At 43.4% G+C, this 13427-nt stretch overlaps 1 protein-coding gene across 4 annotated transcripts in view; it reads left to right on the forward strand.

The window, feature by feature from the left end:
* KIF16B (kinesin family member 16B) overlaps positions 1-13427 on the forward strand; it is a 287436-nt gene that overhangs the window by 192063 nt on the left and 81946 nt on the right. For 2 of the 4 annotated variants that reach the window (XM_059705491.1, XM_059705490.1), the window contains exons 19-22: positions 1388-2743; positions 6000-6152; positions 7708-7804; positions 8607-8657. In XM_059705491.1, coding sequence (XP_059561474.1) covers positions 1388-2743; positions 6000-6152; positions 7708-7804; positions 8607-8657 — 1657 coding nt within the window. Of the gene's footprint in view, positions 1-1387; positions 2744-5999; positions 6153-7707; positions 7805-8606; positions 8658-10016; positions 12416-13427 lie in introns of those variants that run through there. The other 2 variants (XM_059705489.1, XM_059705488.1) reach the window with 2 other exon arrangements.

Here is a 13427-nt window from a genome sequence, read left to right on the forward strand (position 1 = left end):
GTTAGTTTTTAAAAAGCTGAAAGAATGATAATTCCCCTTCCCTATGCCTCCCCCCTCTAAACATCTTTCCTCATGCTGGTTGGCCATCTGTATTTCTCTCTAAGCTTCTTCTTCACATTCCTCGTTCACTTTTCTTCTGGTGTGTGTGAATGTGTGGTTAATTTATTGATGTGGAGAGTTCTTTTATATTCTGAATATAATTATTTGATAAATATCTCCTTTTTTTCTCCTGTTCTATTTAACAGCTCAAAAAATGGACTAAGACATTTGAGTAGAAACTAAGGCCATAGAAATATTTACAAAGTGACTATTTATTTTCTAGAATCTGGAGTTTAGATGTTACAGATGAATTCGTTTCCAGCATCAGATAAGACAGATCCTTGATGAGGCCGAGGTGGAGGCCATCATCCATTCTCTTACAGACCCCTGTTCCTGCTTTGTAGGCCATCCCGCCCCTGAAACATTGAGTTAGCACCTAGTGGGGGTCCTTTGTTCTCCTAGAGCAGCGGTTCTCAACCTGTGGGTCATGACCCCTTTGGCGGTCGAAAGACCCTTTCACAGGGGTCGCCTAAGACCATCCTGCATATCAGATATTTACATTACAATTCATAACAGTAACAACATTACAGTTATGAAGTAGCAAAGAAAATAATTTTATGGTTGGGTCACAACATGAGGAACTGTATTTAAAGGGCCAGAAGGTTGAGAACCACTGTCTTAGACACAAAGCATGGCATGGAACCCCTGGAGTCATGCTCTTAAGTATTCTAATGAAGATTCTGTTATATTCAGTGTTGTGTATTAATAAGCTAGTATTTAGGGCCATTTGGTTATTAATGATTTCTCTAAGATAGTGATTAAATGCTAAATAGCATGTACTTATTTGAGCAGGAACAATGAACTGTCGATTATCTTGACTTTGATATTTGACCCCAATGAATTGAAGAGAGCATAAGCGTTTTTGTTTAATGCCATCTCGTTAACTGAATTTGTTGCATTTTAACCATTGGGCTGAATAAAATTATTCACATTTAAATTTAAATTGGGCAGGCTTCTTTCTCTTTGAGCTCAGGGGGCTTTTAAAATTATATTATGCATAACACATTATGCTTATAGACTCTACAAAGACATGATATCAGAGGCTACTTTAAGAGATTAGGCAAATGATATGTTGGACAGTTAGAGAGTAAAAAAAAAAAAAAAAAAAAAATCGCACAGCCTGCTATTGGAAATGAAAAGCAAAGCAGTTCTCCCTCATTTTTATTGTAGCGAAGGGCTTAGCTTTAGTATACCGTATATTCATTTTCAGAGCATTTCAGTTCGGGGAGAGAGAGCAACATTTGAATACGGTGTTCAAATGATGACCAGTCAACGTTGTGCATTTCAGGAAACTCATAGAGGAAATGGAGGAGAAGCAGAAATCCGACAAGGCGGCGCTGGAGCGCATGCAGCAGGAGGTGGAGAGCCAGCGCAAGGAGACGGAGATCGTCCAGCGCCAGATCCGCAAGCAGGAGGAGAGCCTCAAGCGCCGCAGCTTCCACATCGAGAGCCGGCTCAAGGACCTGCTGGCGGAGAAGGAGCGGTTTGAAGAAGAAAGGCTGCGGGAGCAGCAGGAAATGGAGCTGCAGAAGCAGCAGCAGGAAGAAGAGCGCTTCCTCCGGGTCAAAGAGGAGCTCCAGCGGCTGCAGGAACTCAACCACAGCGAGAAGGCCGAGAAGACGCAGATATTTGAAGAACTGGACCGGCTCAGAAGGGAAAAGGAGGAGCAGTGTGCCAAGCTGGAACTGGAAAAGAAGAGGCTGGAGGAGCAAGAAAAGGAGCAGGTCATGCTCGTGGCCCATCTGGAGGAGCAGCTACGCGAAAAGCAGGAGATGATCCGGCTCCTGCGGCGCGGAGAGGTGCAGCGGGTGGAAGAGGAGCGCAGAGACCTGGAGGGCATCCGGGCGTCCCTGTTGCGGGTGAAGGAAGCCCGCGCGGAGGGCGATGAGGACGGCGAGGAGCTGGAAAGGGCTCAGCTGCATTTCTTAGAGTTCAAGAGAAGGCAGCTGGTCAAGCTAGCCAACTTGGAGAAGGACCTGGTGCAGCAGAAGGACCTTCTGAAAAAAGAAGTTGAAGAAGAACAGGAAACCCTAGAACGGTTAAAATCGGAAAATGAGGAGGACTCTAGGTTGTTGGGAAAAAATGATGATGGTGTCACATATGTCCCCCAGGTGGCTCAAGATTTAGAGAAAATAAAGCCAGCAGAGTGTAGGCTGCAATATAAAGAGCGCCAGCTCCAGTACCTCCTGCAGAATCATCTGCCGACGCTGTTGGAGGAAAAGCAGAGAGCGTTTGAAATCCTCGATAGAGGCCCCCTGGGCTTAGACAACACCCTTTATCAGGTAGAAAAAGAAATGGAAGAAAAAGAGGAGCAGCTTGCCCAGTACCAGGCCAACGCGAGCCAGCTGCAGAAGCTCCAAGCCACCTTTGAATTCACGGCCAACGTTGCCCGGCAGGAAGAAAAAGTGAGGAAAAAGGAAAAGGAGATTCTGGAATCGCGGGAGAAGCAGCAGCGGGAGGCGCTGGAGCGGGCCGTGGCCAGGCTGGAGAGGAGGCACTCGGCCCTGCAGCGGCGCTCCACCCTGGGCCTGGAGATCGAAGAGCAGAGGCAGAAGCTGGCCACCCTGAGCAGCAGCAGCGAGCAGTCAGGGCTGCGGGCCAGCCTGGAAGCCGAGCAGGAGGCCCTGGAGAAGGACCGGGAGAGGTGAGAAGTGGGGAGAGAGAGCGTGGCATAGCCCTGGTGCCACGCCCTTGCACGTTGTCTCCCCCTCACAGTGTGTCCAGCATTCCTTTTTATAAAGGAATTCATTTAGCTTTGATATTCTCTAGTACGCAGGGAGAAAAACACCTCTAAACACCCTTTACTTCCTCCTTAGGATCCTTGTTCTAGAATCATTGGCCTAAAGTTGAAAACAACACACAAACCAAAAAAAAGCCTTGTTCATTACCCCGCTGACCTATGGAATGTGTACTTTTTAATATGTGATGAATACAGAAGACTGAAAGCTTCTGGCATTGATTCCTTCCTCCTTTTCCTTTCTTCCTTCTGGTCTGTCTCTCCTCTCCATGACCCCCCCTCCCCGCCCCCCCGCCCCATCATTGCTGGTTCGGGATCTGTCACCCATTCACCCTTATAGGGAGGGGTAGATGAGATCAGGGGTCTGTACATTTTCTTAGCTCCAAACCTTTGGTTAGTTGAGATCTTAACTGGAGCCCAGGTTGGAGGGTGTGGAACACTGCCCCCACCTCAGCATTCCTCCCATCCAGAGGCCTCCTGTAGGGGCTGCCACAGAAGCCCAGTGTGCGGCCCTGTGGGAGCCCAGCTTGGCATTGGCAGAGGCCTGGGATCCATGCTAATGACAGGCAAGGCCTGCTCTGAGGTGTTGCTGGAGCCTCCATCCATCATTTTGCCTGGAAAGGTCAGGACAACCTCCTTTCAAATGACCGGCTTCTACTGTGAATTCTATTTACAATTACTCTGGTAATTCCTGCAGGCAAAACGGCAACAAATAACAATCAAAAACCATAATTCTATTACTTCAGAGAAATAGGTTGGAGGTTCAAGAATAGGACTGCAGGTGTATTATATAAACAAAATTGCCGGACAAAGCGGCAGCCCCAGGAAATTTAAAGTAGTGGAGAGCACGCTCTCAATTTGTATCCTGCAGTGTGCAGTAGGAATGCAGCCGAGCTTTTAGCTTGCTGTCCCTGGCTTTTTTCAACCGGCTTCACTCCCTGGCCATTTAGTATTAATACTGTATTATAGCAGAAGTGATAATGTCAGCATTGCTCTAGCAGCCACACAGAGGAGGCTTTCAGCTCCCTGTGTTTGGATGGAGTGGACTTGGCTACTCCTAATTCAGGCCAACAAATCTGAGCTCTTTGTTCTGGCTGTGATGCTCCTGAGCTTTTTTTAGTGTTTATCTTTCTGGGTTTCTCATGGCTAAGCCAGGGCCTGCCATGCAGCCTGACTTGACCACTCGTGAAATCCACAAGTGTGAAATACTAAATTCCTGTGGAACCAGATTGGACACCAGTGTACTGAACTTGGCTTTGCCTGTTGATTGTTTGCGAGCAAAATTTAACCCATTTTCTGTCTTTTTTTTTTTTCCTACCCAGTAGTTATATAACCACTCGGGACAAGTGTCAGGTGGAAAGTGGCAGAGCTGCAACTTGAATCTAGGTCTACTTACCTCCAGACTCTTAGCCTCTTGTCCTCTTGTCTGCTGACACAGAGCTGCTGCCAGGCAGGCGGCTCTTCCATGTGCCCCAACCCCTCCTATAAATCCTGCTTAGCCTTCAGGGCCCCCTTTAACCCCTGCTCTGTCTTTTCCACAGTCCTGGTCCTGCAGGCTTTGAACAACTCCACTGGGTGTCATTCTAATTATAAACATTGGCAGTTACCTACTTATATCCGGCTCATTTCCTTACGACCTCGGAGACGCTCAATATTGTTCCCTGGTTGCTGGCCCACCCACCTGGCCCCTAACATCACTCTCTTGTGCTCATTCCCTTGCCCTTTGAAAATGTTGTGTGCTCTGCAAGGTGATGCTCAGTAAGTACTTGCTAATCAGTAGACAGATGAAAGGCTGAGTTAAGCAGGGCATTGCCTCCCATGAAACCCATGAGTGCTGACCCTGGTGACCCCACAGTCTAATTTCAGCAGTTCACAACGTGGCTTTCATGTTTAGGACAGAGCAGTCAAATTGCTGCCGGTGACATCGGAGAGCTGGCAGTGTTATGGTGTGCCAGCATCTGAAGCTAAAATCCATCATTTTGGGAGCTGAATGGATTTGGAGAGACTAGTTTACTCTCTCATTTGATATCTAAAGACATTGAGACCCAGATTTCATTAACTTGCCCCAGTTCACACCCCATGTGGGCCACAGCCCCTAGCTGGGTCTAGTGTTTTCTGGGACCAAGTGCATTGGCAGATTTGTTCCTCTCCAGTAGTTCTCAACCTTCCTAATGCCTCAACCCTTTAATACAGTTCCTCATGTTGTGGTGACCCCCAACCATAAAATTATTTTCGTTGCTACTTCATAACTGTAATTCTGCTACTGTTATGAATCGTAATGTAAATATCTGATATGCTATATGTGTTTTCCGATGGTCGCGACCCACAGGTTGAGAACCGCTGCTAGCCCAAGCATGTCAAACTCGTGGCTGACGGGCCACATGCCTCGTTTATGGCCGGCTGCAAGTTTGACATGCTTGCAATGATGGCCTTGGATTCAAGTGTGCCTGGGTCAGTGGCAGAACAGCCTCACAGACACTTGACCTCATATTAGAGGCATCATGGGCAATAAATGTTTGATTCTACAGTTTACAGTTTATATGAGTTTCCTGAGATACTCAGCCTGCTTTCCTAGATCTCTCATCTTTTTGCCTTTTCCACACCCTCTGCCTAGGCAAAGTGGATTCCCGGTTTCCACAGCTTAGCTTCTGTGTTCATGTTGCCCTCTGTACCTGGACAACTCTCTGCCACTATCCCCAGAGATTCGAATTCCCACTGGTCTCTGAAGATTCAACTTAAACCTACCTTGACCATGAAGGTTCTACAAGATTGGTGGTTTTAAAAAACTCTTGAAAGTATAGATCTCTTTTCTCAAACAGAAATATTAAGTGAGATCTCAATATATAGTAAACAACTGTTTTATTAAAGGCAGGGTAGGGGGCTCAGAATCCTGCACATCTACCTCTGAGCATTTGCTTGGAGCACAGTGGGAATCTTTGCCCTTGATGGTAAAATGCTCCAGTTTTTGAATGCCTAAAGTACTTGTTCTGAACCCCTTTTGTGGCCCATTATCACCATATACTTTATCTTTTAGGTATGTGGCACGTTTTCTATTAGACTTTTTGTCTGGATCCCCCATGGTTTCTAGAACAACGTCCCAATCAGTGACGATGCTCAGGAAATACTGTTAATGAATGAATTCATGTATCTTCCATCTCTGTAGGTTGGAACATGAAATCCAGCAGTTGAAGCAGAAGATCTATGAAGTTGATGGTGTTCAGAAAGGGCATTTTGGTACCTTAGAGGAAAAGGCTGCTTCTTCCAGCTTGTCACCCAACGCTGAAAAATCTCACCTGGCTCCTCTGATGGACGCCAGGTACTGGACATTAAACTGTCATCATTTCTGATGTGATTCAATGAGTCACTGTCTCTCATATTGGCCAGTTTACATATGGAGGGCTCTATAGAAGGTGACAAGTAATTCATGACCCTAAGACAGTGATGGCGAACCTATGACACGCGTGTCAGAGGTGACAAATGAACTCATTTTTTTGGTTGATTTTTCTTTGTTAAATGGCATTTAAATATATAAAATAAATATCAAAAATGTAAGTCTTTGTTTTACTATGGTTGCAAATATCAAAAAAATTCTATTTGTGACACGGCACCAGAGTTAAGTTAGGGTTTTTCAAAATGCTGACACGCCGAGCTCAAAAGGTTCGCCATCACTGCCCTAAGATGTGCTTTGTCTCCATCAACCACTCCCTGGGTTGAGTTATCATTTAAAGGGAACCAAAGACTTGAAAACTGGCCAGCTAAATCCAAGTAATGCTGGTGCAAGTAGTTTGTGTGAGAAGACAGAACTAAAAGGTCCTGGGGAACCAGCTCACCAAGAAGGTAGTGATGCAAGGCCAAGTTGAGAGGAACAAAGAAATCGCATTAATGGAATCGTACCAAGAAGAAGGACCTTACGCTGACAGATAATTTATAGAAGTCATGATTACAAATAGATGAAGTCTGTTACCAACGCTGTACCAGTATATTCAGAATGATCATAAATAGCATACCTATATACCTGATGGCTACTATAATGAAATGACTTTCAACTTGGGTGGCATTGTCAATTGCTCTGTGGCTTAGACTCTCAGATAAATTGACTCAATCATTCTTTAGCTATAAAGAACTTGGTTATTTTTCTCAACCCATCTATGCCATGGGGACATTTCAAACTGGACAGTCCTGATTAGGAGATAAGTATTTGGATATCAAAATGTACTCAGAATAGTATGAACTTCTGTGGCCCTTTGAAGTTAGGGCTGCATATTCCACTGGGATAATTTAAAAATTAAAAGTCCAGTGAGGCACTTCATTTGTAAGTGGCCTTGGCTCAGCTTCAGTTGCACATGATTTTATTTTCAATACTAAAAGGTAATCCAGGGGAGAGTTGGATGGGATCACTCAGTCGTCCTTCCAGTCTCAAGCTTCTGTTATTCAGTCAGTTCTCTCTCATTTGGAGAGAACACAGATAGTGAACACATGGCTCTAGACTTCTTAGAAAGTAGAAAAATGTTTAAGGTCCAGAGTTGTTATGTTTGGCATTTAAAATGAGAAAGTTTGCCCTGTCAGCATGGCTCAGTGGTTGAGCATTCTATTAGAGATATAATATGGGAATGCTATGAGTTGCAGGCTCTGTCCCCAGCAGGTAGGGGGAGAGAAGGAGGAGGGCAACGCAGGAGACGGCCAATCAATGATTCTCTTCATATTGATGTTTCTATCTCTCCCTTTCCCTTCCTCTCTGAAATCAATAAAGTATATATTAAAAAAAAAATAAAATGGGAAAGTTCCCTATTGTGAAGGGCATAGTAACAACAGTATCTCCAATGCTCTGTGTGGTTAGAAGTATTCAAGTACCCCTGCCTCCCTGTTCCCAGGGTCAGTGCTTACATTGAAGAGGAAGTCCAAAGGCGTCTTCAGGATTTGCGTCGTGTGATTTGCAATGACAGCAGTGTATCTGCAGACATGACGAAGGTGAGCTGAGGGAACCATACTAACGCAGTCATGCATTTTAAGACAAGCTTTCAATAAATTATTGAAGATAGTGGTGGGATCTTTTGTTACTGTTTCTCAGTGAGAAAATTGAGATGCAAATGTTCTAGAAAAATTAAATATTGGGTGGAGCCTAATAGTTTACAAATAGTGTGAGTTCAAAAGTAAGTTTATTTATTGTAAAGTTTTGAATTTCTGGAGGAAATTCTTTAAGTGAATATAAAGTTTCCTAAAATGTTTTATTTACTTTGTTTGATTTATAATAAGTCTACATGTAACATTTTTCTGTTTTCTCCAAAAATACTAACCAATTTCACCTGAAACTAATACAAAATAATATTGAATGTAAACTGTAATTGAAAAAAAAAATTAAATAAAAATAAATACAACCAATTTCTGTATTTAATTTGCTTGATGAATATTTCAGGTAGAAAAAAAATTACCTTTGAGAAAATGCGTATTTGCAACTTGATTTTTATCAAAATAAAAGCATTGCATTTCTATCTTGCAACTTTAAGAATTGTCCTAAGGAAAACCTTGCTTTTAATATTATTCTTAGACATTTAAGATTCAGAATAAATGGTTCAGTTCTCTTATAGGCAGATGGATCGATAGAGTCATGTTTACTGTTGTCTATAAATTCTATAGAAAAATTGTCATTGTTGAATGGCAAGTATGTTTCTTTAGAATTTTGCTCCCATAAATATTTCTAATCAAATCATTTTTTTTCTCCCCTATGAACACACTATAATTTAATTTAAAGGACTTTTTCTTTTCTTTTCAGAATAATGAGAAACTTCACAATGGTACCATTCAACGTAAGCTAAAATATGAGGTAGGTAATGATTTTTCAGATTGATAGGGTCGCCTTAAATTATGGCATGCTCATGTGATTAAATTTTCTTAATGTTTAGTTGCATAATTAGAACTTTGAAGTCCCAGTGAGATTAATGGCTAATAGGGAAGGCAAGCTATTCTTCCCTAAAATTAAATGGGCTCCTGCAGATTCAAAACTGCTTTGACTTTGTTTGAGTGGCATGTAGCGGTGGTGGAGGCGCTTTGCCTAGTTTTTTCTTTGGCAACAGTATCCTTTCTCTTGGTTTGCATTTGAAAGGCAGATTTATATAACCAGAATTATATATGGTGTTTAGAAATGAAACTGAGTACCTCTCAATATTTTAAAATCCTGCTTTCTTTATAGACTGAGTTGGCAGTAGTACAAAGGAAATAACTCTTCGTTGATGAGCTTATTTCACTATTGGATTGTCAAACTCAGGTTTATTGGGCATACAATTTCTAAGGGTTTACTTGTATTTTTCTCCACTGAGGGTCTCATCCTTCCCATACATTCCTAAAGAAAACACACACACACACACACACACACACACACACAAGAAAACAATTGGTAGGTGATACAAATCTTACAGATGGTGTTTCTAAATTACTAAACAGAGCGTGAGAGGTGGAAGCATGGGTGTTCTACAGTAGGCTTAACTGACTTTGGCCACTGCCATGTTCTCCTTCCAATCATCCAGTAATGGCATTATCTTCCTCTGGACATCTGTCTCTTTAGCCAATAACCTGGCGAAGAGCAAGCTGTTGCCTTTCATTTCTTTGTATCCATAGTGGCTGGCCTTTGACGAGGCTGGTTTGTCAGTATGGTAATAGCAATCTAACCAGGTAGATGAAATTAAGGAATCTTATCAAATGAACCCAGAGGCAAGGGAAGTAGGATTCAGGTTGGAACACCTGTCAATTTCTTTTGACCTTGCTGTCATATTTTCATTAAGTATGCCCTAATTACTTTTACATTTTGAACATATGGTCATGGACTCATTTGTACAATTGAATTTGACCTTTTGAAAACTGACCCAAATGACTTAGGATTTATTTTAGAGTGAATGAAATATTAGACCAGGAGATGGATACTGTAGATCAATTCCATACAAGGTACTTCTGCAAAATTACTCAGCAATTTATTAGAGATATAATATGGAAATTGATGTTCTATATGTGAATCCAATCATATATTTTCAAATCATGCCTCAATCAATATGAATGGCTTAGGCTTTTGATTTAACCTCTGAATCAATCCACACAATGAAACCAATGACTGCAAGAATCTTCATGTGCAAAAGAATCACGAAGGCTGCTACCACATCCCCATTTCAACTGTTTTTGACATCTTGAACAGAAAGGGTGTCTTGCCCCGCTGCTGCCCAAAGATGTTACTGACCCTTCCACCAGAGAGGAGAGGAGGGAGGTGGATCAGAACAACCACCAGAGTGATCTCATGACTTGGAACATCTCAGACTCTACAATTTTCTCTTCAGCATCAGGAGAGAGAGTCCACCACCCAAGGGATCAGCCCTCAGCACCTGAGTCGCTGCAGAACAGTGATTGCAAATATAGTTGTCCTAAGCACATGGGTGGTTGTCAAACAAAAGGTTTCAGTCTATCTAAAATCTCTCCTCTTAATGAAAACAACACCAGCAATGCAGAACATTTTCAGGTTAAATCAGAAAATGTCAGTGAGCTGATGACTCATAAAGATGAACACAGCTTGGAAATTGAATCCAGCTGGACTCTGCTGCAACATACATGCCGAGAAGTGTCTATAAATAGTGGGAACAAACAGACCAGGCAAAGCAAGTTACTCTATTGTGTCTTCTCTGGAAGTGTTTCTAGTGAGGAGAGTGTATCTGCCAGCATTTTGCAGAGTTCACCAGCCTCAAAGTTGTGTAGTGAGCAGCACCCTGAGGAAGAGTTAGCTTCTGAAAAAGTTAGCCCTCCAGAGTCATTGATAAATATCAGGACAGAAGGGAACAGTGGGTTAGGATATTTTTACCACAGGTTCTCTAACCTTTATAAAGGTACGAGCAGTCACCTGCTACAGGCTGGCACAAAGGTTATCAGCCAAGCCAGGCATGTGGGGAGCCTGTGGGACCCCAGTGGACTCACCTCCCAAGTAACAACATTCATCGGAAAACTGCCCTTGGTGAAGAACTTACCCCGGCACCTGCCCTTGACGTCACACTGGGTATCATCAGAATCTCATTCTCTTCCTGCAGAAGATCAGGTTGGCAGCCTCAGTGAGGAGGCAGGAGCCATCAGGCCAGCAGGGGGCGTGGAGCCTTACAGAGTGCCAGGCCTCACAGCTGCAGAGGTACCAGGTTCCTCTCCAAGCTCAGTTGTCCGCCTGGAATCTGAAGAAGCTGGAAGGATCTCTGCATTTAAGCAGACCCTTGTGCAATTCCCAGATCCAATGCTGAAACTTCAAGAGTGCCCTTTAAAAGACTTTCTCCAGCATGTGGCTTGTTTCCTACCAGGACTTCTGGTCGACATGCATGAGGTCAGAGGCATTTACTGGCTTGCTGTTGCTAACTGCACAGAACCTGACCCCCAGCCAGCGTGTTTGCTCCTGCTTCCTTCAACTTTATATGCTTTAGTCCTGTCAGACACCCACCTGGGCTCCATGGGCATTTTTCATGCTCTGTCTCTCACAGGACTACGGGAGATTCAAATCGACTTTGGTGGGCAGAGCATTCGATTCCTGGGCTCTGCAGAGAGTCTCCTGCTCACTGTATTTAGTTACAACAAAAACCTCTGTCAACAAATATGCCGTGACCTTCTGTGTGTCCTGATGCCCGAGTCTGACGCCACTGCCTGCTCAAGTCACCCTTTGCTCCAGCAAGATCTGGTCCAGCTTTCTCTTGATTGGAAAGCAGAAACCCCTGATTTAGTTTTGTCAAACCGAGTTCGGTTGTCATCCAAATTCCAGAATACCATGGTTGACATGATTTACTTTCTCCATGGAAATATGGAAGTCAACATCCCCTCTCTGGCAGAGGTTCAGCTACTGCTCTACACAACAGTCAGAGTTGAAGATGATTCTGGCCAAGACGAGTGTCAGTCACTGGTCCTTCTAAACACCCACATCGCCCTTGTGAAGGAAGATCGAGTTTTCTATCCACACGTGCGCTCTCTAAACACACCTCCTCCACGAACACAATTTGATGTCACCAGATTTCGTGCTTTAAGTGAATTCAGGTGCATCGTTGTTCCAGAGAAGAGAACATTACCAGCAGTCCAACTTGTCTTCTTTCATAAATTAAAACTTCCATCAGATTCAAGAAAGAGTCTGTCTGAGCACCCAGGATGCTCCCAAGACACCCAAAATGTCTCGCTGCTCACCAGCCCATTTTGTTTTCAGGGCAGTCAGCATGTGGCCCCTGAGGTCTGGGATCTGACCCTCAACTCTCAGGATGAGGCTCTGTGGCTGATCTCACATTTGACAAGGCTCTAGGGAGGAGGACTTGTGAAAATACTCTGCATACTCTTTGAAATATATAAAGAACACAATTAAAGCAGTCAGGGACTATGAAGATCTCAGTAGCTAACTGATTTAAAACTGGAAAAATGCAGACCTCTAAAATGAAAGATGCAAACATATTAAATATCTACAATAAAATAAAAATAGGTTTTAGCATACTAATAAAATACCCTTATCACCTCCTTGCTTCATTTTCTTGAACCTGTAAATGTGGGTCTGCCTCATTACTTATGAGGTGATTAAAGCATTTCAGATTGTGTTTGGCTTAATGTTAAGTTATAGTATGGTGGTGGGGGTCTTTGCCTGCTGGATTCTGTCAGACTAATTTGCGCTGCCTGAAAAAGTGCCCCATTTGCGAGTGGCTTTCATGGACATCCTCTGTTTTAGCTGTGATTAGGGCAGCTCTGTAACAGAGCACATTGGTCATTCATTAAGCTTTCCAAAGGACCCAGAGATTTCAAATGCCCTCCCCTCACTGTAATAGGTAGAATGAAGATGCTACATGTGCCCTGCAGTATCTTCACTCAGTTATTTCCTTTTTCTCCTTTCAGTTTTTGTGACTATTCCTTTCCAACCTTCAGGGTTTCAGCTCCTTACCTGTTGGTTTATCTTTGATTACCTCCCCCTTATGCAACATGCCCCCATGTACCAATCCTTTCTCTGAATCATTGTATTTCTGTCCTAGAATGGCTTTCATCTCTATGTCTTTTCCTAACAGCTTCTTTATGCCATCTTATCAGATATATAGTCACCTCAGAAGGCATTCAACACTTCTCCCTGGTTGTCCTCCCTCTTGCGGCCTATCTAACCCATCATTCATGACCTCTGACCAAGTGTTGTGCTGACCTGAGCCAGTTGGTTTGCTGGCCTCCCTTCTGGCCTGAATTCATGCCCAAGTCGGCCTTAGATAGGTCTCTTTCCTCACGAAGTTGTCAGTTGTCCTCCTCTGTAGAGGCTTAAAACTAGCCTCTTCAGAATTCTCCTCTCCTCAGTTTGACCCTTTTTTATCCACCTCCATTCAACATTTCAATAAGGAATCAGGTTGCATGCTTTGTGTCTATTTTTTACGTCATCTGACCCTGGGTTACTCTGCCAGTGTGCTTCTGTTTCTCAGGTATGTGTGTTCTACTAAATTACTGAGTCTTAGAAAGAAGGAGGTTGATGTCTTAATTGCTCCCTCCACTCTGATTCCCCTTCCAGCAAGGATCACGCCACACTAATGTAGCTACTCATAGAATGATGTATGTAGTTGAGCAAGTCAGCTTTTCCATT

The sequence above is a fragment of the Myotis daubentonii genome, chromosome 8, assembly GCF_963259705.1.
Source record: "Myotis daubentonii chromosome 8, mMyoDau2.1, whole genome shotgun sequence".
NCBI lineage: Eukaryota > Metazoa > Chordata > Mammalia > Chiroptera > Vespertilionidae > Myotis > Myotis daubentonii.